This window comes from Clavispora lusitaniae, assembly GCF_014636115.1.
Source record: "Clavispora lusitaniae strain FDAARGOS_655 chromosome Unknown tig00000105_pilon, whole genome shotgun sequence".
NCBI classification, from domain to species: domain Eukaryota; kingdom Fungi; phylum Ascomycota; class Pichiomycetes; order Serinales; family Metschnikowiaceae; genus Clavispora; species Clavispora lusitaniae.
In genome coordinates, this window is record NW_027093978.1 from 1,105,994 (window position 1) to 1,131,485 (window position 25,492).

The window sequence follows — 25,492 nt, forward strand, 5'->3', positions numbered from 1 at the left end:
ACCACGTTCAAGACCACGTTCAAGACCGTACGACTTTCAGTTGTGTGTCAGTTGAAAATGAGATCTTGGCAATTGCTTTGGTTGAACCTCCAAAACGCCAACTTCTAAGAGTAGAGAAAACCGTATCACACGTAACAGAATTCGAGCCCATGAACTTCAAACATGTTTGCGTCCAGTCCGTAGGGGAAGGAAAACGGTCGATGTAAATAGCAATCTTGTGTCTGCTACACCATTCTGCTGCCGTGGAAAATAATTCACCGTCTAATTCTATGTGACTTCGTGTTGTTCAAATACTTCACCGTCTAATTCTATGTGACTTCTTGTTGTTCCATCCTACTGGTGATAATGAGCGTGCATCTAAATGCGAAAAGCTCATCACCTTCCTACCACTATGGAAAAAGACAATCTTTTCGTGGCCGAGGAAGAAGACGTGTCGCAGTCGCCTGCTTCTGAAGAGTACCACGACTTCACCAATCCCCTGCAAGGCGACGAAGACCCCATCATACAGAGCATCCCGCTTGTACACGCAAAACTCCCAGACCGAGCATCCCAATCGATCCATGTCTTGCAGTACACGGGCAAAGGGAAAAACGCACCGTTTGTGCACGACCAGCTCAAGGCGACCATGAAGCCCGAAAGCAAGGTGGTGGAGGTGAAAATCCCGATGGACACCCTGAAGTTCTACGACGAAAGCCGCACGGAAGAATTGGGTTCTCGTGTGGAGACGTTGGCGCTTCAAGGCGTCTTGACCAACACAGACGGCGGCCTTTACGTGGGGAAAGTGGTGGAAAAGGAAGGCGGCCCGCAGATTGTTTTGCTTCCGCTCGATAGCACAGCCCAGCTCCGGCCGCTGTTCAAGTACATTGACGACTTGGACACGGCCAGAACCGCGCAACTCAGACAAGAGTCATCGTCGTCGGATCCTCTGAAGCAAAACGCGGCGGTCCAGGTTCTTCAGACGGCATCGAAGGCGGGGCAGATGAGTGCAGATGGACATTCGGCCCAGATAGGCTCGTGCTTGAAACACATTAAGAAATTCAACGAGGAAGAGTGGCAGTCGCTCAGCTGGCGCAATGGCGAGGACAGCGCGTTGATGAGCTTGAAGGAGCGCTTGGTGTCTCCGGAAGTGGCGCCTGTCTCTGTCAGAACGGTGTTTGACGAGTTTGCCTAGGAATAAGGAACATACAATTACGAATACATGGTGGAGGAAGCTGAAGCTTTGATCTCAAGCATCAATGTAGACAAGAAGCGACATGATGACATAGAGTTGCATTGTTGGGTCCAAGTTTCAATAGATTTTCAATACATGGGAACTCTATGGAGAAATTATTAACCTGCCAATTCGTAAATACCTTTTCTACTCTAAAGGTACTTTAGATGCCTTTTCTACTCGAAATACCTTTTCTACTCTAGATGCCTTTTCTACTCTACTCCAGTGAATATATCGAGCCAAATGTAATGTAACTCAACGATTATCAATAAGCTACCCTGCTACTATCCTCTTAATGATAAGGTGGTGCGAATGTTTGCAATATTACCTATATTTTGCACCAAGGGCACATATCGAAAACACAAGACACTGACAAAAAAATACTTCCCATACAGCAGAAGTGCCCAAATATAGCCACAGCAATAAAAGTAGCCTTAACTACACATCGATCTGCTGAATCAAAAATTATTTTCTTCTGTTTTTTTTTTTTGGCTTGATGTCCTCATCTACTCTTAAAGTTTCTGCAGGCGCATCATCGCATCTCCATCACTACTTTTATCACAATGGAAGACGACGGATTGATTCTCAATTTCGCCACAGAAGATGCTCCTTCCGTTCCCCAGAAGGCCGCTAAGGTCACAGGAGGCACATGGAAAGAACGGAGAAATTTGAAGCTCAAACTCCAAGGAAGAGAGAGAAAACCCGGATCTGGAGTGAACAACATCGAAATCGACAACATCAGAACAGACAGATTGAAAGAGAAGGCAGAGCAGATGATGGCCGAACAGTATCCACAAAAGAAATCGACGAAAACAGATTTCCGCAAGAAGGACCGAAAACCAGCAGAATCTGCAGAATCCACCAAAAGGCCATCGTCTGAGCCGATGGGCATCACATCGAAAAAAGTCAAGTTTTCCGAAACCTCAGGCGAAAACGGAGGAAAGAACAACTCGTATGTTTCGTCTTTGTTCACCTCCAATAAAGGCAGCGAGATTTTGAAAGAATCCACCGGAAGCTTGACGTCCTACTCTGCCTCGAATGCACCACTTCAAGACGATAGTACTTTTGCGGGCTTGGGCCTCAATGACCGTCTTGTGACCCACTTGACGGGTCCGATGCGCTACATGGCGCCCACAAAAGTGCAAAGAGCCGTCATTCCGCAAATGGTGAGAACACAAGAAGATTTATTTGTCAAGGCGCAAACGGGTTCGGGAAAAACCCTTGCGTTTGTTCTTCCTATCATCCACCGCTTGATGTCCGAGTCGGAAACGATCAGCAGGAAAAGCGGGTTGTTCGCCTTGATTCTTACGCCTACACGTGAATTGGCGTCGCAGATATATTCTGTTTTGGAGTCGCTTCTACGCTGCCATCACCACATCGTGCCGGGCATTGTGGTGGGTGGAGAAAAGAAAAAATCAGAAAAGGCCCGTATCAGAAAGGGTGTCAATGTGTTGGTTGCAACGCCAGGCCGTTTGGCTGACCATTTGGAAAATACAGAATCGTTGGACGTTTCCCAAGTAAGATGGCTTGTGTTGGACGAGGGTGATCGTCTTGTGGAGTTGGGTTTCCACGAAACCATCTCCAAAATCACGGATCAACTTGCACGTACTTCCAAAGCTATGGATACTATGCACAAATGGCCCGGCTTGCCTACTCGCCGAGTCAATGTCTTGTGTTCGGCCACCATGCCTGAGGACGTTAAAAAATTGGGAAGCACAGTCTTGAACAACCCGCAAATGATTTCCGTCGATCGTGAAGACACTTCAAATACCAATGCAACTGCCCCAGACCAGCTTGTGCAAAAGGTGATGGTGGTTCCACCAAAGTTGAGACTTGTCACCTTGAGTGCTGTTTTGAAGAACATCAGCCACAAGCGGGACGGCGCCACACGTACGATTGTTTTTTTTTCGTGCTCCGACTCTGTCAATTTCCACTTCGAAGTGTTTTCACGCGGCGGCTCGCCGATTTCTCGTAAACGCAAAGAGTCAGACGAAGAAAAGAAGGGAGACGACAAAGAAGAGGAGCAAAAGACCGAGAGCTGCGCATCTTCGGCTCCGCAGATCGCCGACAAGACTGCGATTTTCCGTTTGCATGGCTCCTTGTCTCAACAGTTGCGGACGTCTACACTCCAGCAATTTACAGAAGAAAATGGCGAGAATGAGGGAAAACATCTTATTCTCTTTTGTACAGATGTGGCTTCCAGAGGTTTGGACTTGCCAAATATTGCGCATGTCGTGGAATACGATCCTCCTTTTGCGATCGACGATCATTTGCACAGAATCGGTCGTTCCGCCAGAGTTGGTAAAAAAGGTGAGGCCATTTTGTTCCTCTTACCAGGAGAAGAGGAAGGATATGTCGAGGGAAAGCTTCGTGTGGTCCACCCGAAACAGGGAAGCTTGCGGATCACGAATTATGAGAAGGTGCTTCAAGAAGCGTTTGCTGAAGACTCTGAACCCGTCACCAAAACCGATGCCAAGGCCAAGCAGGGCAAGTGGGATATCCATGCTACAACATGGCACTTGGAGGTGGAAAGATGGCTTTTGGAAGATTCTGGTGCTCTTGAAAGAGCGCTGCATGCATTTGTGTCTCACATCAGAGCGTATGCTACGCATTTGTCGTCTGAGAGAAGTTTCTTCAATGTGAAGTTGTTGCACTTGGGACACTTGGCCAAGGCGTTTGGTTTGCGTGAAACCCCAAAGAAACTTGGCCGTTCCAGTGGTCAGAGTGACGCTCCGGCGAAAAAGAAGGAAGATCCACGGAAGAAGATGTTGCGTATGGCAAGAATGGCTGAAAAGGCATCGTCTTCCGAATTTAATTACTAGCGCATTTGAGACTAGGAGGTTTAATCTCCAGGTCCTACGTACATTATAGACTAAGAAATCTCAAGATAGCATAAGTAGTGTAACACCATCGAGAGATGTGGAAATTCAAAATGAAGGTCGTAGACTTTTGGGTAGAGAGAAGACTTTGACAAAAGAAGAAAGCGACAAACAAGCAAAGTGGACATGTCCTTTGGTCACCGATAAATTTAAACTTTCGTGCTCGCAATTCTAGAAGCGGAACGTTATCCACTAATATCACCCATTCTTTTACGAGTGTTTAGGATTATAGTTCTGTGTGAACTTTGCGCCAACTATAAGATATGGACATCGATTGGAGTCTTCCATCTGCCACGCCAATAAGGATCATAATTCCAAACAAAGCTCTATTCACTGTTTGAGCAAGCTCCAAAGACCGTGGTTCTCGCCCAAAACGTAGTGCAATGTTCGTTTCTGATAGTAGTCGGGCACCAAGCGAATGTTCTCAATCACATCGTCCAACAAGATCGCTTTGCCAATGTTGATTCCCTGACCCAAGCCAGCATGAGCCACGTTAACCACATGGATGTGGAAGTGGTAGTAGGAGGGCTGATAATGGATAAATATGCGAAGCTCATCTTCGGCAAGACCGTACTTTTCGCCAGTGATCTTTTTGATGGTCGATTGCAATTTTTCAAGAAAAGCCACATGCGAACTGTTCAAATCCCGAACACTAGCAATGTCCATTCTGTTGACGATGGCCACCAAATACAAAGCAGCCATGTTTTCTCCGTCCCATTTCATGTCTGGAAGAAGTACGAAACCATGCTCGGGATCCTTATCGTGGTACAAGACAGTTTCCGCCTCTTTTCCGTGGAACAAAATGTTGTAGACCCACTGGATCCGGTCGCCTCTCTGCGTCTCAATGAAAGGTTTGACCTTCAGCTGATACACCTCGGGAGATTCCCTGATAAGATGGTACTTTTGTTCCGAGTATTTGCGGATGTGCGTCTCTGTCGCAGGATAAATCACGGTGATTTTTGCTCCAGCAGCCTTGGCCTGGTTCAAGTTGGCTGTCGACCAGTAGTAAATGTCGTTTTGGTTGATGAGCTTGAAAGACTCCAACGTCGCAGAGAGATGAACAGGTTCTTCATCAAAGTTGAAAGGCGATTTCTCCAATGTGACAATGGCATTTTCCCCATCGATTTTGCCAAGAAGAATGGCAGACTTGGTTGTCAGATCCGACTTGAGGACCTGAGCTGTTTGAAACTTGTCAATTAATTCTTGAATCTCCATGGTAGCAGAGGTGCGATTCAGTTTGGACTTGTATTCAGGCTAAGAATTTTGTGGGTTGAAACGGCACCAACAGGCATATTTAAGCAGCAGAAATAAAGGGGTTAGGGGATCTGTCTAGTCATGGAACTGATCGGTTAGTCTGTTCTAGAACAAAAAAAGTATTGTCCAATGTACGCAGAACATAATATAAGAAGTAGATGAGCAGCTAAATGGAAGACAATGGACGGAATGGAGACCATAGCCGCCATGATGTCGTAAAATTGCTCTTGTTTTTACTAGAGAAACCACCAAGGACAATTACGGTAATACACCGACAAGACAAGTGTACTGTAAATCACCGACAAGACAAGTATACTGTAATTCACGGACAAAACAAGTATACTGTTTCTGAAGTCATTATTTTCCAGCTGACGCTGGATCCAAGTCAAGTACACTTGGCAAAAGCCATATCTGGAATGTTAGGGAATTTATTCTACCTATAATAAGTACATCTATGTGTTCACAAGCTGATCTAGAACAAAAATTGTTGAGCACTCGAAAAAATAATGGAAAAAAACAGGAAACTAACCAAACTAAAAGACGATTGGCTTAGCGGTGTCAGAGATTATGATCCCGTTGACACTTTGAACCTTCCTCTTGTAGTCCGCGTCTTTCTTGTAGGAGACTTCAACGACAGAGTCAACCGCATCGCCTCCACTCACTTCTTCTTTGATTTTCACCGACGACACCGCAATTGCATTCACCTTTTTCTTCACATCAGTCTCGATTTTGCCAGTATATGACGCAGTGGTTGCTCCAGCAACATCCTTCTCACCCTTCAAGCGGAAACTGAGAGGAAGCGCCGTCTTGGTCGAAGTAGAGTACAAGGTCAAGTTTGTGGCAGGGTCTTGTACATCCAACTTGAATTTGGTGGTGGACAAGGCGAAGGAGGAAAGAGACGTCTTTTCTTTTGCAAGACCACCGCCTGGTGGGCCCACTGGTGTTGACAACACCATCTCTTGTCTTGTGAGGAAACAAAGGGAAGTGGTGTTAGCCACAACATTAAGGCTGGAGGTGGTGTTGTCCAGCAAAACGAAATGGAAACTGGAGATAGTTGACGAGTTCAGCGTGGAAGACGCCTTCAGATTAGTCAACTGGGGCTGCCATGGACTGATCTTTGGAGGAGACACTACGGTGCCCAGATCAAGTTGCAGTGATTCCGCAGAAACAACATTTCCTGATGCGGATTGGATCAAAGCGCTTTCCCAGACGAGCAATGCACCCGAAACAGTCCACGAACCAGCAGCAATGTTTGTTACAGACGAGATTGGATGTGCTGGGGGAGGGACCGGGGTTGCATCAGCAGCTTGAACAGGTGAGACAACAATAATCTCCAAAGTCTGTTCTGCTTCCCAAAGCAAGGGCAACAACGCAACAAGATCCACTTCGTAGGCAAAGCCGCTGTATGTTCCTGAGTCTACAAGAGGAGTCCAAGGGTTAGGGCCATCGAACAACTTGTCAGCATGGAACAACGTTGGCTTTGGGTTCACGGTGCCAGCATATGTACCGGAAACAAATAGGTTGAACTGGCGGAACGGGCCACTTGCCAAAGGCTCACCGGCAGGAGACACACCGCTTTTGTAGAATTCCACTTCTTCGTCTGAAGCGGAAACAAAAAGGGAGATTTTCGCTGCAGTGACATTCAGAGCCACTTGAGGCAATGTTGCGACGAAACCAGACTCGGGAAGCTTGACTGGCTTGTCCTGAAGAGCAAAGACATGCGAAGCTGGTCCCTGAGGCGAAAACAAGTCGCTGACTGCAAGGCCCTTTGATGGCGCAACGGCAGATTTAGGTTCCGCATACAACACCACCTCCAACGAAAGGGCAAAAGAGCCCGCACCTTCGATAGAAGAGATCTCAATGGTCAGGTTGGCTTCGAACAAGCTCAAGTACTCCGAGATGTTCTTGGACGTAGACGAAAACACTTCAGTGTCCACCAGAGGAAATGGAGTAGCCGTGCGCCAGATAGGAACACCATCGACAGAAACCTCAAGCACCGAAAAGGCAGATTCAGCCAGAGGCGCTGCGGTGACATTCAAAGTCATGTAGCCGCCAGTGAAGTTGAAATCACTTGGAGAGTTGTATGGAGCCGATAAGGAGCTGGCAAACTGAACATCGTCAAACACAATGTCCGACACGTTGTAAGTCAAAGTCGAGGAGGCGACAGGAGGCAAAACCTCAAACAGCTCTATTGGAGCCACAGGAGCAAGTTGGAAAAATGTATGGAAAGCACAAGTGTTTCTGGAAAACACAAGGTATACGAGTGCAGCCAAAGACACAAGTGATCCAAGAAGGAAGCGGACAAATGCACAGCCGCGTCTGCGTTCGTTCGAAAAGCGAATTGGCTCATAAGGACCTGCCTCAATGTCTTTCTCAAGCAATTTGATAGCCATGGTTTTCTTTCTTGTCGACGCTTGAAAGTAGGGGTCTCATGGCTTATCTTATACATGCAGCTCGGTGCACCGTTTGCGAATTCTAGCGCCGCGCAGATATCGCGATCGACGCACGGAAAACCCCGAGATGGGCCCACGGGATCTCCGAGGATCAATGCGCACTTCCGTCGGCGAGCCGGATTGGGAACTAGAGGACACCGATAAGGAAAGACAAGAAGAAAGAAGAAAAAAATAATTAAGCGCGAAGACAAAGTATCTCTGATACGAGCCAAGTATCTCTGATACGGGAGCCAAGTATTTACAGTGATAGATCACTATGCATGCTAATTGGGTCTCTAGTCCAGCTCATATAATTCCTGGGTCTTTTCTTCTTACTTTTGATTCACCTTCATCTTTTGTTCATCTTTCAGTTCTTTTGGATCTTTCTTCCCTCCTCTTCCTCTGATTCTTTCTCTTTCTGTTTCTGTTTCTCGTTCATTCTCTTTCTGGTTCTGTTTCTCGTTCCTTCTCTTTCTGTTTCTGTTTCTCGTTCATTCTCTTCTTGTTCATTCTCTTCTTTCTTGTTCATTCTCTTTCTGCTTGACTATTTCCTCATCTTTTTCTTTCTTTTTCTTCCTTTCTCTATCCTTCTTCACGCTTCAAGGCCCAACTCTGCTAGAAGCCCGTCGATCACCGCAATGTCGTGGTCGTGGTCGGCCAACGCCGCCGAAAACGCTCGGATGTCTTCGGCCTCGCCTATGGCCGGGTTCAAGCTGCGGCCCACGCCGTCCAAACCGGCAAATTCATCGTACACCGCATACTTCTTCGCCAAGTAATACCGCATGTCATCCACCAACTCGATCGTGTCGGTGTCGTGACGGCTCAAGATGCGCTGGGCACTTTTCCGGATGAGCGAAACCACCTGTGCCCGCATCTCCGTGTCCTCACAGATGCGCTCAATGTTATGTGCGAGAAGCTTGGCCATATGCTGCTCGAGCCTCTCGCTGCGGGTATCCCAGGCCACCTCCACCAACTCACAGGCCGAGTAGCCCGTTGAAGCAGATATGTTTTCGAGGCCAGCGTAGTCAAAATTCCCGGCAAGAGACGTAAGCACAACTGCACTCATGGTTTTGAGCCGCTCGATGTGAAGCTCTTCGGCCACATACAAGAGCTCGACCCCGACCTCGGGCGAAATGTGCGTCACCTCGTCATGGTAAAGGTACTGCAACACCGCCTCCACCACCAGACGCTGGGTGCAGCTGACAAAAGACTGGAGCACTGGAACATGGGCGTTCTCGAGATTCACCCGGTCCACCACCGCTTCTCCGCAAACGTCAATGGACGGAAGAGCTGCGCCGGACGCCTGGAAAAGCTGCGACTTGAACATCTGGGCGTAAAAGTCCGACCGAGACAAGATGGCCCGGTGCACGGGATAATACACCACCGAGCCCGCTTCAACATCGATAAAGGACAAAAGAGCGTCCGGAAGCGCCGAGCTGCGCAAAAGCCGTGTTTTACATGCGGGCAGAAGAAGCTTTTCTGCGTCGATTTCTTCGTAGTCTATTTCGCCGTCCGCTGCGTCCTCCAAATCCGAGTCGTCCAACACATGCTCGTAGGCATTGGCCCGGACATGGTCAAGCAAGAAGCGCCGCATATCGTCCTTGGCCTGCGACACAAGTAGCGGCTGCGCCAGTTCCAAAACAAGGCCCCATTTCTCCGCCAAAGAGACAACCTCGGCCGGGAAAGACTCGAGCCGGTCTGTTCGGAGGTAGATGTAGTCTGTGGCGGCCCGGAATGCCTCCAAGTCTTCTTCGGGAAACTCAAGGACCGTTTTGTCGTGCCACTCGCCCACAGGCCCCAACTGCGCCGCCCAGTACATGCTTCGGGCGGCCAAAACAAAGCGATTCACAAGCAAAACGTCCGGTCCGAAGCGGAGCGCCAAGTCCCGAGCAGACACTAGCAGAAACGTCGGTGACACTAGCTGCGCTATGTGGGCAAGGAACGGCTGCTTGTCGTCCACGGCCTTGGTGATGTCGTAGCTCAAAAGCACGCTTCTGATTTCGTCTGTCAACGCGCCATAGATACACCGGGCGCCCTGGAAAGTGTCTCTGTCACACACAGCGCCACGGGCTAGCAAAAGCTCGACAATCTTGAGGTGGCCGCAGATCAGCGCCAAGATAAGCGGCGAGTAGTCCCAGCGATCGACCTGGTTTATGTCCAAATGTGGAATCAGAGTCAACGAGTCCACAGTGTCCGAGTCGCCCGCACGACACGCCAAAAGGAGGTCCTGGAAGGCTTTTTCCAAGTCGACGGACGACACATCGGGCGCCACGGCAGAGGAATTTTGGCCCGATGTCGGCCCGGAAGACATGGCTAGAAAAGACATGTCTGATCACTAGTGCGAGACTACATACAAATGATAGTACACTGATAGCTACAACAAGTATGATAATAACGATACAGTCTATTTTGGCCACAGAGGAGAATTGAAAAGAAAAGGGAAAGCAGCGACCAGATTTGGGCTCCAGATTGAATGGGCTCATATTCATGATGAATAGCGCAATGACTATTGCGATCAGTATTCAATGCATTTGCGATCTCAGGCTATAGAATTCTGAGATAAGAAGATTCGTCATTAATAATACCCGAATAAGTTCATTTAGAATGCCACGGCAGTATTTGTGGATAATATTTCAAATCGAAAGCAACTGGAAAGATACCTGAACATTCCAGAAAGACACTTAGTACATTTGAAAGTACATGACATGTGCCACAAGTATTCAACTACAAGATACCACAATGCAACCTGTATCAACTGAATAAAATTACATAATACAAACGTGAATAAATTGCCCTATTCCACTCCATCGTCCAAAAACCAGGCAAGCTAGGCACAGCCCTCGACTTCATCATTGTCCCTATCTCGAATAATTATTAATAAAGTACTTGTCAATGATTTTGCGGAACTTCGAAGGTTTCTTCACCTTTTGTTTCTTCTCTTTTTTCTTGTCCTTTCCTTCCACTCCCAGGGAATTGGCCATGCTAACATCAATATCTGACTCAGTAAACTCTCCACTTCTGTTCACGTGGACCTCTCCAGTTGTGTTTTCTGGAAATTCACTCGATTGTCGATCCACCTGTGGCGATGGCATGGCCTCTTGTTCCACGACGTTCGAGGCCAAATATGGCTCCTCCTCAGCCGTCGTTTCCACTGTTGTAGGTGCTGGGAGAGCATTGTCGTTCTTCAAATGAGTTTCTTGTTGCTGAGGCATTGATGGCACTATAGTGGAGGCCGCAGGAACACTCTCTTCATTATTTTGCGTCGAATTGACGTTAGAAGGCGTAACTTCAGGCGTAGGCTCGACTGTGGCAAACGACTCGGCTTCTGACGGCACATCTACTGGTATGTCCTTTTCAGGAATACGTTCCTCTTCCTCTTGGGAAGGCTCCATACCATTGACCTCTTCCAAACCCGGAGATGCTTCTGTGTCTCGACCGAAATGGAGAATTTGAGGCTTTCCAGTCGCCAAGTCGGATGAAGAGTCAGATATTGGAACTATCACCGCTGCTTCACGGTGACTTTCCTTCGTTCCCTTTGCAGCCTGAGAGTCCTGCTCCCGTTGTGAAACATCCACGAAATTGTCAACATCGTCATTGTATTTCGCATCATTGAATATTTCGCCAGAAGAAACTTCCAATTTTGGAGAATGGAAAACATCCTCTTTAGTTTCATGAAGACTTGATTCTGTAATAACTTGGGGAATTCCGTTTGCAGAGGAAACTAACGTAGGAACCTCGTTTTCCGAAATAGGCTCAATTGTCGAACTTGTTAGACTTTCCACAGGTGGTTTTGCAGCGGCGTCAATATTGACGTCATGTTTGATAATACTAGGCTCAGCAAGAGTCTCCGTAACAGCTTCAGTACCAATATTTTCCGAGCCAATCCCTGAACCAGCGTTAGTTTCTTCATGAGCTGCGATGATATCATCTTCATCATTGGTAGTAACATCTTGACCAGTAGTAGCAATTGTTCCTTGTGCATCATCCTTTTCGGAGGTTTCTGGCGCTGGCCCAATGTGCACTTGAGGGATTCTGGAGTCCTCTGAAATAATTTCCAGATCTGCTGGAGGAATCTTTCTTAACGTCTCCTTTTTTGATGTTTCTGGCTCGGGCGGTGCCGCTCTTGAAGGTTCTTTCATCACACTAAGCCTCACACGGGTTCTTTCCTCCTCATCCTCTTCGATCGCCTCCGGAACATCCACAAAATGATCTGAAGTGCTGGGATGAGAGTCCAAACCATCGTTTAGCTGATCTTCTGCCGTAAAATTCGTTTCTGCTTGTACCACATTGTTTTGTGGTTCTACCAGATCGTTGTTCGCTGAATGTATCTCACGTTCTTGTTGTGCCTCACCGTTTTTTTGTCGTTCTAAGCCATCCTCTTTCTGAGGCTCTCCTGTAGTGATCAGTTGGCCAGACATAAATGAATCACTTACGCTGCTGTTTCTTTTGGAACGCCCAAACAAGTCAAGGGTTTTCTTCTTCTTCGATGCCTTTTCCTGCTTCTTCTTTTCCTTCTGCGCAGCTTTCAAAAGCTCCGCCTCTCGCTTTTCCTCCTCCTTGCGCATTTTCATTTCTTGTTTTGCTCTCTTCTTTCTCGTGGTGGAGGATTCCTGTTCCTTTCCACGAAGAGAATGCAAAGAAAAGTCGCGATGATGGTTTTCGTAGATGTAGTTTCTGTTGACACCTCCGAGCTCCACGTCTTCACGCTTATGGTCTTTCTTTATTTTCTTAGCAGCCAAAGCTCCTACCTGCTTTGAAGCAACATGTGCATCCGGAATTGGCGAATCAGGCGGGGTTTCAAGCTTATGGTCTGCTTTGCCATAAACCCTTTCTGTTGCCACTTGCAATGCCCGTACGTAGAGATCGACATTCTGTTGTTTCTCCTTTTCCTCCTTGATCAACTTTTCCTTCTGCAAAACCTCAGTGTTGTGACCTTCAGGCGAATACGAGATTGTTTCGACTGTTTCTCGAAACTTGATTGAGTTTCCTGACGCATTGGATAATTGGCCAGCACGCATGTTGGGCGAAGTAACTTCGTGTCTCTTTCCTGCTCCATATTGATCACTATGGACATCACTTGTCCGGTCGTCCATGTCCTCGGGCCATACTTTTCCTTGGGAGTTTTTGAGAATAGATCTTAATCGTTTTGGTGAGCCTGCGCTTGTGATAGAGCCGTTTCGTTCAAGAAGAGCATTGCGCTGTTCTTGCAAATACTGTTCGTCTTCTCTTTGAATATCTGGCAGATACTCCCGCCTTTGCATGTCCAGCTTCTGGACATCCAGCCTTGAAACACCCAGACTCTCATTTAGTTGCGGAGGGCTGTCCAAATAAGTGTAGTCAAAGTCCTGGAGGTCCTCGTCAATTTTATCCAAATTGTAGCCTGCACCCTGGTGCCCATGGAAAGAGCCTGCTCTGACAGAGCTGCTTAAAGAGCTGTTTCTTGATGTGGGTCGAGAAATGTTGGTGGTTTTCGTTTCAATAATGTTGGAGCCGTCTGCCAACCGCCGGACTGTTTCCTTTGTGATTGACGTTGTGCGCCCGAATGAGTCCACCACCTTAGTTGTTCTGGTGGTTACAACTACACTGCCATCCTCGTTCCTCTCTGGCTGGTCGTAGTGGTTACTCTGACGCTTAACTGCGCTTTGGGCACCGGCCCGAGACAACAGAGGCGCATGATAACTGCTCGCACGCAAGCTGGCCGAGCGGGGCCCTGAAGCTGAAGGTCCGGCGTGGTAGGAAGCTTTTGGATTGTATGTGTATGAGCGCATAGAGTGTGAACGGTCGTGGTTCGAAAGCGACGCCGTACGGCGAGTGGTGCCAGTCTGGCGCTGTGGCGAAGGCTGAGAGTGCAATTGGAGCGCCGCCGCTGCCGCCTGGCTCGCGCTGGCTAGCGATTGCGCTCGGGTAGTCGCCAGCTGTTGAATGGGAGGCACGTGCCGGTGGTATTCATCCGTGTACTTGGCAAAGCCGTGGTAATCGTTTTTTGGCTGCAAAAGTTAGTGGGCCAGGGGCTGCAATTGCCGCTTGCTTTCCTGTCGATGGTGGTGCTCATGACACTAGCTATAATAGCAATAGCACGTGAAGACCCTGATGGGCCATGATTGGAACAGCACAGCCAAAGTTCGAAGCAGTTGAACAGTATTCAAAATCAGAAACATACCCTTCTGTTGAAAAGACCCATGGTGGAGAAGAAAAGTGTTTGCGAAAGAGGCTGATGCTAGTAGCTTGTCCCGCAGAAACACACTTGATAGCACAGTTCTGCAGACAGGCCCCTTGCGTTAACCCGCGGAAGAATACAGGGAAAGAACAACTGAAACAGGAATAGGAAAAGCGACGAAAAGGGAGCAGGCAGAGTCGAAAAAGCACAAGTGAGTAGGCAAGAGCATAAGACAGAACAGAAGAGGGAATTTTTTCAACTCCAGAAAAATGTGGAAAATCAGAAAAGTCGATCTTCTCCTGGAAGACGTTTGTCGCATTCACAATGAGCAATAACAATATTAGACACCCACCTCCGCACGTCGAACGAAAAAAGAGTAACGAAAGCAAAGGAGCGAAATTCTGGCAAGCCTAGAATGACTGAAAACGTTCTTTTTCCACCCTCATTTGCAACAGCTTTCCTTCTTCCCTTGTCAAACTCTGGCAAGGCTGTGCAGTACTGCAGAAAGAACACGGCACGGCATTATCAGTGCGCAAATTGCGCGTCAATTCCTGACAAGTTACTTTGTTCTGCATACCTTCTGAAGGAGCCATTGCAATTCGAGCCAGCATCTTACCCCATTGAGTTGCCATTGTGCATGCCTTGCAGACCCAGGTTTATTTGTAGTTCAGCTATTTTCTTTGAAGGAGACCTTGCATCATTTCAGACAAGCGTCATAGTGGCCTGATTCCCTTGTTTGACACGAGGTTTCTGTCTTGCATGCTATTGACGCAGCTTCAGTTAGTAGGGTATATTAATGGCCATAGTAACTGACGTGGTGTGAGACTATCTTTCAGGTGCCAAATTATTAGGTGATGATATTTTGTCCTTAGTAATATAGAACCTTTTTGCGGGGTCTATTTGTCGAAGTATGAAGTTGTAATATTAGACTAAGATTGTGAGGAGTTCTGTCTTGTTGACTCTCTCACAAACAGGCTTTTGATGCTCTATCCGAAACGGAAAACGACTTCAAATTCCTTCAAAATATGCTGAGTTCACCCTTCTTGCTTCTCATCATAGAGAGCAAGCAATCGACTGTTCTGGCTCACTCTTACGACGGAGTCCTGGACATTTCCTTCTATGGAAGTAGCAGTTACTAAACCAGACGCCATTTCGCCCAAGTGGAGCTTACTTGAAGAACAATGGACCAAAAGAATGCGTAACCTATAACCCAATAGCAACGATGGAGAGAAAATACACTGAAGTAATCAGGAAAGTCCACTTGATGAATCTAAGCGTAATTGAAACTCAATAAATGTAGAGTTAGCTACTTTAAGATGGAAAGAGCTGGTCTTTATCATTTCCTCTTACATCTACCTAATATTAGGAAGTAATTTCATGGGTCCTTGATATTGTGGTCTAGAAGATCGTAAAAGAATGTGGTTTGTGGGTGCAAATCGTCTTTGTGTCATTCGAGAGGGTGTGCGCCAAGTGACACAAATGGAACAAGAGACCCGTACACCATTTATACACCCGTACACCAGAATTTCAAAAACCTTTACATCCCAAAATACACATCCGTACATCTCTCAAACACCTGTACACCAAGTAAACAAAAATCCATACACCAGTAATTTAACACCCGTACATCCTCATACATAAGCTTTCCCCTGGCAACAACGATCCAGTGGGTCCGGGCGGTACTCTGCTAGAAGCTAGGACGGATCGAGACAACGTTCAGGCGGAGATCTGCTTCTTACAAAGACAATAACCCGGCTTACCCAGCTATTCCGTACCGCTGCTACTGAGGACCACGAAATGCATGGGACCATGCATGGAAAAGTCGCCATATTTGTCAATCATACAAACTCGTGCATATAGACGTCGTATCATAAGTATTGGGATCGAGCCATATAATAGTAATTATTAGTAAAATGGGATTATACTCCGGACCGCTTACGCGGAAAGTCACGTGCAAAACACTCACACCCACACTTGGCAGGAATATATGTAAGCATTACAAGTATTAAATGGACATGAGCAGGACTCAAATTTCCATCTTGTCACAGTAACAAATTATATATCCAACCTGGTTTCAGTCTGCTGAAACGGCATATATCCCAATTCTATGATACTTAATTCTGTGCTCATATATACTGTCCCCATTCTTCTTGGTTATATGATCTTCAAAATGGCTCTGAAATCTGCTGTTGAACAAGTTGCTAGTACTGGCGCTTCTGCGGCGAAAAGCGCCATTCCCAACCCAAAACCATTCCCCGCTTTTTTCTTTTCCCATGGTGGCCCTACGTTTATGTATGGAAACGAAGACTCGGACTTAGGTGCATTCAACAAGATCAAGGACATTGGCGCCCAAATCAAAAACGAATGGAAACCCGACTACATTATAGTTGTGTCGGCGCACTGGCAGCTGAAGTCGCCAAAGCTCATTGAAGTGGCTGTCCCAAGCTCGAATGGATCCCAGGATTTACAAGAAAACCTGTTGATCTACGATTTCTATGGCTTTCCTCGCTACATGTACACGGAACAGTTCCACACGATGAACTCTAGATTTGTCTCGGAGCAGATCAGCCAGCAATTGAAGCTGAGCGGATTTGACTCGAGATTGACCACTCGCGGAATTGACCATGGAACTTGGGTCCCTTTGAAAGTTGCATTTTCCGAGTACAATGCATTGAAACCATTGCCCAAGGGAGAGAAGCCACAGCTTGATCTTCCTGAAACATCTTTGGTGCAAGTTTCTCTCCCTGGATGGGACGATGACTTCGAGTCACAGTTTAAGTTAGGTCAGGCTTTGAGCTATTTCAGAGACAACCAAATATGGGACCCTGTCAAAGAGAAGTACTTGAAAGGAATGGTCATCTGCTCAGGAATGACCGTGCACAACTTGAGAGAATTAGGTTTGGCCATGTCGGTAGGAAAACCAATGCCCTACGCCAGCGCCTTCAACAGTTTATTGAAGAAGACAATGGTCAACGGCCCTGATTTGTTAGAGCGACTTGAGAAATTGAAGAAGGAAAACAAGTCTTTGCTTTACAAAGCCCATCCAACGCTTGAGCACTTTGCACCTATTGTTGTTGGAGGTGGTCTTGTCTCGGGTCACGAACACGACAAGATCAAGGAGATTTACACTTCTGCCACTCTTAGTTTGGGCTGGGGTATCTATCGCTTTGGCGATTATTAAATGAAGCTGTGTGAGGTGAAGGCAGCCCGAGAATGCCTTAAACAAGATGATATCTTCACATTGAACAAGAAGATGCAATTGATCTATAGATTGTACAGAAATGAATTAACGTAATTTGTTCAAGTGCGTAAAGGTCGAAACAATCGCCATCTAACCAGTAGCCAGTGTAAGATTTCGTGATGACTGACCCTTTCGTATTAAGACCATACCATTACTTGGTGTCTTGCCTACAGGTTTTGGATTCAGAGTGTCGTTCGTTCTACTAGAACCTAGTTGTATAGTCCTGACACCGACAGTAGACATCTAACATCTTTCACTCCTAAGTTGTCTAATGTGGGCATGGTACTCAGTTAGAGGCACTTATAACCAGACCTACACGAAAATATCTTGGACAAAAATCTCTTGGACATTGCATAACAAAGATTCAAGCTGTAGTCAGCTTTCTGTTCGAAAAGACTCTTAAAATAGAGCTACAAACCTGTGGTTACATATAAGTTTCTTTATTCGATGCTACGCCCTTGGGCTCTATAATACATAATCACTTCAACAAGGACTTGACCGCCTCCTCAACAGCCTTTTCGTCCAAACCGTCCAAGCTGTTTTTTACCTCTCTGCCCTTTTCAAATCTGGCAGTTATGCTTGGGGGAACACCAAACGCTTCTCTGATCAAAATAGGCAACTTGTTATTGGTGGACGCCTTGAGCGCAGGGTAGTTTTTGGTCAAGAAGTTTCTCAAGGGGACAGACGCCTCGCCTGTCTGGGACAAGTGGAATCTCAATTCTCTTAAGGCTGTGGAAACGACAAACTTGGACATTTGATGTAGGGACTTTCACTTTCGATGCACTGACGGGATTGGAATACATTTAACTGGTGGAAAAGTCGTGCGCGCTCGCACGTGAACATGCACGTGATGGAGTAGCCCATGGAGATTATCTGCTAGCTGGTGAAAGCAGATGCTGTTCTAGGAAACTGAATTACGCTAGTCTGAAAGTCCTCTCAAGATTTTCAACTGGGAAATTGGACTTACCACTGTAGCTGGTACGACTTTAAGTTTGGACTTTTTGGGTCTTTAAATTGGGTCTGTTAACTGAAACTTTACATGGCGACCTGATGGCCACTTGAGGTGGTTATGACTTTCGAATGGAGAAGCGTGTGAAATCAGTAAGGGTCAAATCCTTTGTCTGGCAATTTTGAGGTGGAGGTAATGTCAAGTGAAATAAAGCGCATGCGGCCAATTCCAAATGAAATAGTGCGAGTCTAGATAATAAGTGTGTAGATTTATTAGTACCAGAACTTGAACTACTAGCACGTTTAAAAAAAAAAAAAAAAACAACTTTGCATGTAGACCTACTATAATTATTTTGGATTTATAAAAGTTCTCTAGACCTCAGAGTTGTCTGCACACATCTTTAGTCCATCGTTCTGCTAATGCTACTGTGAAACCATGCACAATTTCATTCGAACCGTTTCGGATATCAAAACAATCAAGCCATATGAGTCAAAGAATGAGATTCGTAGACAAATCATATTTTTCAGCGGTTTGAGGCTCATGTCAGTTTTCGAAAGAATTCAGCCGCTGTTCTTCAGCCAATGAGCGTATCAATATTGCTGTTCTCACAAATGCCGCAAGTCACCAACATTCCAGCAATAAAACCATACATACAGTAAGATGTACTAGATAGTCCCTATATTTTGACGGAATTTCCATGGCAGAATGATCAGTTTGTCAGTACAGGAAGAGGTAATTCTGCAATGCATTACACTTTGCAGTTTGAGTTTGAAATCACAGAAAAATATATGAATAACATGTTTTCTGGATCGAGAGGCCCTTATTCTACACTTCTTCTGTTGCCCGAAAATTTCAATCCAGTAGCCGAATTTATGTCATTAGAAGAACTTTCTTCAACATGGCTTAATCGCTCTGCGCATTTGCAAAATGCCCAACAGTGGTGAGACTAGCGACAAACCGAAAATGCAAAAGCAAAAATACAAAAAAAAAAACGCAAAGCCCACACAAGTTACACCAAAGAGAAACTACAAAATCAAAAACTACAATCAATCCGCCCGTCCAGTTTTTTCCATACCTCCTGTCTCCCACGTCCCACCATCGCGCACGTGACCGCACCACCTAAAAAACGCTCTTCGCATCTCGCTCATCTCATCTTTCCCACAAGTATGGCTCTGAAAAACCCCGAGGGCGGCTCGGCCGACGTGCTTGAGTTGGAAGACAAGTTGGCACGTGTGCGCTCGCAGCTCACGTCCAAGTTGGACAACCAGAAAAACCTCGCTCTCATTTTGACGGCGGTGGAAGAAAATATCGACGAACAAAAGAATCCCAGAACGCCAGTGGCGTACTTTGTGTCTTTCCTTTCGTTGTTGGAGCAGTCTGTGGTGGAGGACTCCGTGGCCGATGCCGGCGTGGCTGCTGCTGCCGCCTACTTTTTGGACTTGGTGCTCCCGTTCACGCCAGCTCCGCTTTTGAAACAGAAATTCGGCCCCATTTTGACCAAGTTGGCGCCTGTCTTGACCAGCTCAGACGCAGAGGCGGCGCTTGTGCGCTCGTCCATCGGCGCGTTGGAAAGCTTGTTGTTGGCCCAGGACCACCAGCAATGGTCGTCGTCTGGCAATGTCTCGCCCAAGAGAGCCTTGGTGGGAATGTTGGAGTTGTCCTTTGATCCTAGACCCAAGGTGCGCAAGCGGGCACAGGAGTCCATCAAGAACGTGTTATCCAACCCTCCGGCTTCCCCTTCGCCTGTCCATGTGGCCGCAGCCATGTGCGGTGAGTTGTCTTTGCAAAGATTGGTGACTTTGGTGCAAGATGCGCCCAAAAGCAAAAAGGGCTCGAGCAAAGAGTCTGTTCTGGCCATTGTCCACGCATTGCAGTTGATTCTGGCCATCACTTCGGCCAACGCCTGGCCTCCAGCGCAAGTGGAGGCGCTTTGCGACGTTTTGCTCGAAGTGTCGAGAACCTCTGACCAATACTTGGTGGCCGCAGCCTTTTCGGCCTTTGACGGCTTGTTCTCGTCCATGTCCCACGACATTGATGTGGAAAAATTCACCCGTGTGTTGGACATCATTTTTGACTTGAAGCCGCCCGTGGACGATGCCCATTTGGCCGCATCGTGGCTTGCTGTCGTGGCCAACGGTCTCCAGTCCTTTGCCCGCTTGCTGCCAGAAACCTGCGTGGCGAAAATCTCCAGTATTGTCCCCACAGTGGCTGAGTTTCTCGTCGCCGAGTCCAAAGACATTTACGTTTCTGCATCGCAATGCTTGATTGCTATAGTAACAGAGTGCATTCCCGACAACTTTTTGCTCCAGCCAACGAGCACTAACGGCGTTACCGTTGAAATCTACGAGACCGTGGACGAGACCGTGACGTTCCTAGCCGAATTCATTGAGAAGGAGTTGTTTTCCATCAAGTACCAGCATGCCACCAAAGAGATTTTGGAGTTGGCCACAGCGTCTGTGCTCAAGTTGAGAACCCGTGCAAACCCGGACTTTATTCCTATTGTGGAGATCGTGGGCCAGTGGCGTTCGAACGAGGAATCAAACTTCCCTCACAACAAAGAGGCCGAAGACTTGATTGCTGCGTGTATTTCGACCATGGGTCCAGAAGTTGTGTTGGGAGTTCTTCCGCTCAACTTAACTGGAGCGAAATCTAACGAACCAGGAAGAGCATGGTTGCTTCCGATTTTGCGTGACAATGTGCGTTTTGCCTCGTTGGAGTATTACAAGCAGAACATCTTGCCGCTCACGGACTTTTTCTCTGCCAAAATAGCGGCAGCGCAAAACAAAGAGTCCATGCACATCAAGATCTTCGAAACCATCCTTGACCAAGTGTGGTCGTTGCTTCCGCACTTCTGCGATTTGCCCACTGATTTGCCCACAGCATTTTCCGATGAGTTTGCATCTTCGTTGGCCGAGTTGCTCTACCAAAAGGTGGACTTGCGTGTGACAATTTGCCATGCTTTGCGTTTGTTGGTGGAATCCAACTTGGCTTACAGCGAAGGCGCTTTGGCAGACGACTTGTTGACTCAGCAAGAAATGCCAGTCTCGCAAGCAAAAGACAACTTGGCTTATCTTTCGACCAAAGCGGCCAATCTTTTGTCTGTGTTGTTCAACGTTTTCTCCTCGACTTTGCCCGATTCGCGTGGCTTTGTTCTCGAGACCATCGACACATACTTGCAGATTATTCCGAAAGCCGATTTGGAAACTACTTTCAACAAAGTTTGTGGCTTGTTGAAACAAGCCTTGGACGACGAGGCTGCAGCAGCAGACAAACCGGGCAAGAACCAGAACAAGAAACAGCCGCCACAACTCAGCGTCACAATGATGGATCTTGTGGTGGCCATGGCCAAATATGTTCCCGAATCATCGTACAATGCGCTTTTCTCCATCTTCTCTTCCACTGTGGCCATGGACAAGAATGCTTTGATGCAAAAGAGAGCGTACAGAATCATCTCCAAGTTGAGCGAAAGCGAGCTGGGAGAACAGGCCATTCGTCGTTTCATTGGTGACATTGAAAACGTGTTTGTCCAGTCGACCGGAGCTACTTGCACGTCTGCTCGTGCAGCCCGTTTAACTGCTTTGCAAAGCGTGGTGAAGCTTTTGCCCTCTACCGACTTGCATTTCATTCCTTCTGTGTTGCTGGAGGTGATTATGTCTACAAAAGATGTCAATGAGAGATCGCGTGAAGCGTCGTATGCTCTTTTGATCCAAATGGGCTCGAAAATGGCCGAGGGCGGAGTTGTTGAAAACAATAAAGTGCCAGGCTTCGATCCACAAGCCGAGGCTTCTGAAGCATCCTTGACTACTTTCTTTACCATGGTCAGTGCCGGTTTGGCTGCTCAGTCGCAGCACATGATTTCTGCTACCATCACGGCCATTTCTTGTCTCGTATACGAGTTCAAGGACCAATTGCCGCAAGATGTGTTGATCGAACTTGCTTCCACAGTCGAGTTGTTCTTGACTCACAACTCGAAGGAAATTGCCAAGTCGGCCATTGGTTTTGTCAAGGTTGAGGTTTTGTCTTTGCCTGAAGATCTTGTGCGGGCCAACTTGGGCGAATTGTTGACCAAGTTGATGAAATGGTCGCACGAGCACCGCGGTCACTTCAAGTCTAAGGTCAAGCACATTTTGGAGCGGTTAATTCGGAAATTCGGCGTCGAGGCTGTGGAACAGGCTATTCCAGAGGAGGACAGAAAATTGGTGGCAAACATCAAGAAGTCCAGGGCCAGAGCCAAGCGGAAGGATGCTGCTGGAGATGCGGAAGCTGAAGGTAAGCAAGAAAAGAAGTTCATGTCTGCTTACGAAGAGGCCGTTTACGACTCGGACTCAGATGCTTCTGAGGACGAAGAAAAGAAACCAGAAAAGTCAAGAAGAAAGAAGGGCGAGGACAAGTACATTTTGGACACTGGAGATGAGCCATTGAACTTGTTGGACAGACAAACCTTGGCACACATTTCGTCATCGAAACCGAAAAAGTTCTCCAAGAAGGACATGGAAAGACACAATGTGGAAACGAAGAACGGCAAAATCGTCTTCAAAGACATGGTGGGTAAGAACGACGATCCGTTGGCCAATAAATCCTCCGGCATTGATGCCTATTTGGATGCCGTGAAGCAAGCACCAGTGAGAGGCCAAAAGAACAAGTTGAAGTTCAAAAAGACCAAAGACGAGGACAACTGGTCCGATTCAGAGGACGAGGCTCCAAAGAGAAAGGCAGCGATTAAGGAACTGGCCAGGGGTAGAGTGGGCAAGCCCAAGCAGAAGTTCAAGGCCCGGAAAAAGCTTTGATTGTATAATACTTTTAGCCAATGAGCACTATGTACGCATATTTTGTAGGCCAGAATGGGGAGACAGGCTGATAATGGTAACTACGGCAGAGAGATTAAAGAAATAGTTAGAAGGTGAAGACCGATACAATCTCTGATAGAATGAGTATAAAACCATGAATATTTCTACAGGAAAACAGCAAAAAAAAAAAAAAAAAGACGAACACCAAATTCCATGAAGCTATAATTCGAATACGAATCAACAAACCTTTCTGGTGAATCTTTCTTCTTGTTGTAAGGTGATATTATTCTTCCCCAGAAATCTTCTTGTAGTGCGCAGCCCAATGAAAATTTTGGCTCACTCAAGTTTTGGTGATTGCAAGTCCACCTTAGGATACAGATACCATGCCTCCTAAAACGCCTATAAAAATCCGGTTGGCCAGATTCGGAAGGAAACACCAGCCTCTATACAACATTGTTGTTGCCAACAAGAGATCTGCCAGAGACTCGTTGCCCATTGAAGTTCTTGGAACGTATAATCCTGTTCCGATTCCCTTGGGCCCAGAAGAAAAAGCAAAGGGTGTCAAGCCTTACAAGCACATAGAGTTGGACTTTGACAGATCCAAGTACTGGTTGGGTGTTGGAGCCGATGTTTCTGACCGCGTGACCTTTTTGTTCAAAAGAGCAGGTTTGCTTCCAGAGACGTGGCCAAAGGCCAACAAATTGACGCAGATGGTGGAAAAACCAGTCAAGGAAGATATCAAGGTCGAAATGGAAGAGCCCAAGGACTTTTTCAGACCCCGGGACTGAGAATTTTCCCCTTCATCACCTCCGGGTGTTCTTTGCATGTACTTTTAACAGATTCCGGCGTTTCTTGCCGTCATGTATATATCCTTATAGCCAAGAAAGGGAACGACAATGTGCTGTAGAAGAAAAATGTATTGGTGCAATTTTTTTGGAGGTTGTTCTTCTACTAGCTGATCTTGTGTTTGTGCCACGGGATGTATTTGCACTTGAAGCACTTTACCTCGACTTTTGGTTCGAAAAACACTCTATTTTCAACGTGCTTTTCTTCAAACTCCGACCGCCGTCCTCTGACCTCCTCGGCCACTGCGTCGTTCAAGTGTGAAATGTGAAGATGCAATTGACTCGCAGGAACCGAATCAACAGTGGAAGCAGTAACCCCAAATCTCATTTGGCGTATGTCTTTTTCTTCAAAGCTACGGAAGGGGGAAGTAAAGCCAACAGAATGTCCTGGGATGGGAGAACTTTCTTCTGGATACGATTCAGAGACAGTTTCTGATAATTCTTCGTCCTTGAAGAAATTCACAAAGTCAGGAACCGGAACTGCTTGTGCCTCTTCGAGGTATTTTTTGTAGTGGCCACGGTCCAAGGGCTGGAAATATTCCCTATTCTTGATCACCGTGTACTCCTCTGAATCGTCGTCGCCCTGGCTTTTCTCAACCGAGACTTCACTGCCGTATACCTCGTTGTAGATGTCAATGAAAACCTGAAGGTAATTGAGAGCCTGTTCTGATGTGCACCAAACAACGGGGTACGAGGCATAACTTTCGATCATAGAGAGAAAGTGGTCTTTGATCAAGCTTTTCTGATGCTCAAACAAAATTGGGCGTGATGCCTTTATGGCCAAATCATTGACTGCGGCGAAGTGGGTGAGAAACTCTTCGAAGTATTCAAAGTCAAGAAGAGTGAAGTTGCCAGACGCTAGCAAATCCTTATAGTATAAGAACAAGACACTAGTTGGGACAGAATTGGTGATGACAGTGATAATGAGCCGGGATACTAGGTCCAGCGACAAATCTAGAGAAGACTGTCGGTGTTCTTCTTCAACTTCTGAGTGAAGATCTTTCGCAGACCCTTCTCCAAGCTGTGTCGGCTCTTTCAAGTTCTGTGAACACTTGAACAAGGCTTTTTGCACGTCGCGTGCCGTTTCGAGCAACAAGTTTGTTTCCAAACTGGTGACGTTGATTCCATGCGGACTGGGCAAACTGTAATTGTCGGTGAGAATTTTGGATAGTTTCAAAGGATTGGCAAACAGATAAACCAACAACACTAGCGCATAGGCCTCCCGAATCACACTGGAGCACGTCGGCGTGCAAATGTGGGCCAAACAGCTTCTCAAAGCAGGAACAATCAACTTCCCCACTAGGAGATGGGTTCTCTTCAGAAACGCCTGGATGTAGTCTGTGTACAGCTCCTTGTCGGCATAAAGACAATGCAGCAACAGGTTTACAATCTCCTGCCTTAGCCTGTAAAGCGTTTTGGGCGTACTTTCAAACTCACCCAATCCGCAATCGGTTAAGAAGGTAATGACCCCCAAAGATGTAGAAAGAGCCGAATCGGAAAATTGCGCAGGCGGAAAGTTCCGTGTGCTTGGATAATCGGAATAGACACGAGAAGTGGAGTATGCTGAACTGCCTGAGTCGGCGGCCGGATAAAGTGAGCCTGACATTATGGAGATAGGAATAATGGGTGCAAATGGGTGCAAAATGCGATACAAAGGTCGCGCAATGTGCACATCATGACAGGAAGAGAATAGGACAGTTAATGGATGGTCAACTAGGAAGTGGAAATGACAGAGCTA

At 46.8% G+C, this 25,492-nt stretch overlaps 11 protein-coding genes across 11 annotated transcripts; 5 read left to right on the top strand and 6 right to left on the bottom strand. All coding sequences in view use genetic code 12, as the record gives it.

Moving 5' to 3' along the window:
- Positions 1 to 361: 361 nt before the first annotated feature.
- FOB63_003516 (DNA-directed RNA polymerase III subunit) lies at positions 362 to 1,171 on the top strand (the record flags this gene model as incomplete). Its single annotated transcript, XM_002615357.2, has 1 exon — positions 362 to 1,171. One exon carries the CDS (start codon positions 362 to 364, stop codon positions 1,169 to 1,171), a length of 810 nt encoding a protein of 269 aa, XP_002615403.2.
- A 602-nt stretch (positions 1,172 to 1,773) lies between these two features.
- On the top strand, positions 1,774 to 4,032 carry DBP7 (putative ATP-dependent RNA helicase; the record flags this gene model as incomplete). The annotated part of the gene is made up of 1 exon (XM_002615356.2): positions 1,774 to 4,032. The coding sequence occupies one exon, from the start codon at positions 1,774 to 1,776 to the stop codon at positions 4,030 to 4,032; it is 2,259 nt and encodes a 752-aa protein (XP_002615402.2).
- Positions 4,033 to 4,419: 387 nt separating this feature from the next.
- FOB63_003518 (5'-(N(7)-methyl 5'-triphosphoguanosine)-(mRNA) diphosphatase) lies at positions 4,420 to 5,304 on the bottom strand (the record flags this gene model as incomplete). Its single annotated transcript, XM_002615355.2, has 1 exon — positions 4,420 to 5,304. One exon carries the CDS (start codon positions 5,302 to 5,304, stop codon positions 4,420 to 4,422), a length of 885 nt encoding a protein of 294 aa, XP_002615401.2.
- Positions 5,305 to 5,876: 572 nt separating this feature from the next.
- On the bottom strand, positions 5,877 to 7,736 carry FOB63_003519 (Peptide N-acetyl-beta-D-glucosaminyl asparaginase amidase A family protein; the record flags this gene model as incomplete). The annotated part of the gene is made up of 1 exon (XM_002615354.2): positions 5,877 to 7,736. One exon carries the CDS (start codon positions 7,734 to 7,736, stop codon positions 5,877 to 5,879), a length of 1,860 nt encoding a protein of 619 aa, XP_002615400.2.
- A 631-nt stretch (positions 7,737 to 8,367) lies between these two features.
- On the bottom strand, positions 8,368 to 10,101 carry FOB63_003520 (uncharacterized protein; the record flags this gene model as incomplete). Its single annotated transcript, XM_002615353.2, has 1 exon — positions 8,368 to 10,101. The coding sequence occupies one exon, from the start codon at positions 10,099 to 10,101 to the stop codon at positions 8,368 to 8,370; it is 1,734 nt and encodes a 577-aa protein (XP_002615399.2).
- Positions 10,102 to 10,633: 532 nt separating this feature from the next.
- On the bottom strand, positions 10,634 to 13,543 carry FOB63_003521 (uncharacterized protein; the record flags this gene model as incomplete). Its single annotated transcript, XM_002615352.2, has 1 exon — positions 10,634 to 13,543. One exon carries the CDS (start codon positions 13,541 to 13,543, stop codon positions 10,634 to 10,636), a length of 2,910 nt encoding a protein of 969 aa, XP_002615398.2.
- Positions 13,544 to 16,039: 2,496 nt separating this feature from the next.
- FOB63_003522 (uncharacterized protein) lies at positions 16,040 to 17,113 on the top strand (the record flags this gene model as incomplete). The annotated part of the gene is made up of 1 exon (XM_002615351.2): positions 16,040 to 17,113. One exon carries the CDS (start codon positions 16,040 to 16,042, stop codon positions 17,111 to 17,113), a length of 1,074 nt encoding a protein of 357 aa, XP_002615397.2.
- A 538-nt stretch (positions 17,114 to 17,651) lies between these two features.
- Positions 17,652 to 17,927, bottom strand: FOB63_003523 (uncharacterized protein; the record flags this gene model as incomplete). The annotated part of the gene is made up of 1 exon (XM_002615350.2): positions 17,652 to 17,927. The coding sequence occupies one exon, from the start codon at positions 17,925 to 17,927 to the stop codon at positions 17,652 to 17,654; it is 276 nt and encodes a 91-aa protein (XP_002615396.1).
- A 1,361-nt stretch (positions 17,928 to 19,288) lies between these two features.
- FOB63_003524 (mRNA-binding protein) lies at positions 19,289 to 22,909 on the top strand (the record flags this gene model as incomplete). Its single annotated transcript, XM_002615349.2, has 1 exon — positions 19,289 to 22,909. The coding sequence occupies one exon, from the start codon at positions 19,289 to 19,291 to the stop codon at positions 22,907 to 22,909; it is 3,621 nt and encodes a 1,206-aa protein (XP_002615395.2).
- A 383-nt stretch (positions 22,910 to 23,292) lies between these two features.
- FOB63_003525 (mitochondrial 37S ribosomal protein bS16m) lies at positions 23,293 to 23,697 on the top strand (the record flags this gene model as incomplete). The annotated part of the gene is made up of 1 exon (XM_002615348.2): positions 23,293 to 23,697. The coding sequence occupies one exon, from the start codon at positions 23,293 to 23,295 to the stop codon at positions 23,695 to 23,697; it is 405 nt and encodes a 134-aa protein (XP_002615394.1).
- Positions 23,698 to 23,860: 163 nt separating this feature from the next.
- On the bottom strand, positions 23,861 to 25,360 carry FOB63_003526 (uncharacterized protein; the record flags this gene model as incomplete). The annotated part of the gene is made up of 1 exon (XM_002615347.2): positions 23,861 to 25,360. The coding sequence occupies one exon, from the start codon at positions 25,358 to 25,360 to the stop codon at positions 23,861 to 23,863; it is 1,500 nt and encodes a 499-aa protein (XP_002615393.2).
- Between the last annotated feature and the right edge of the window lie 132 nt (positions 25,361 to 25,492).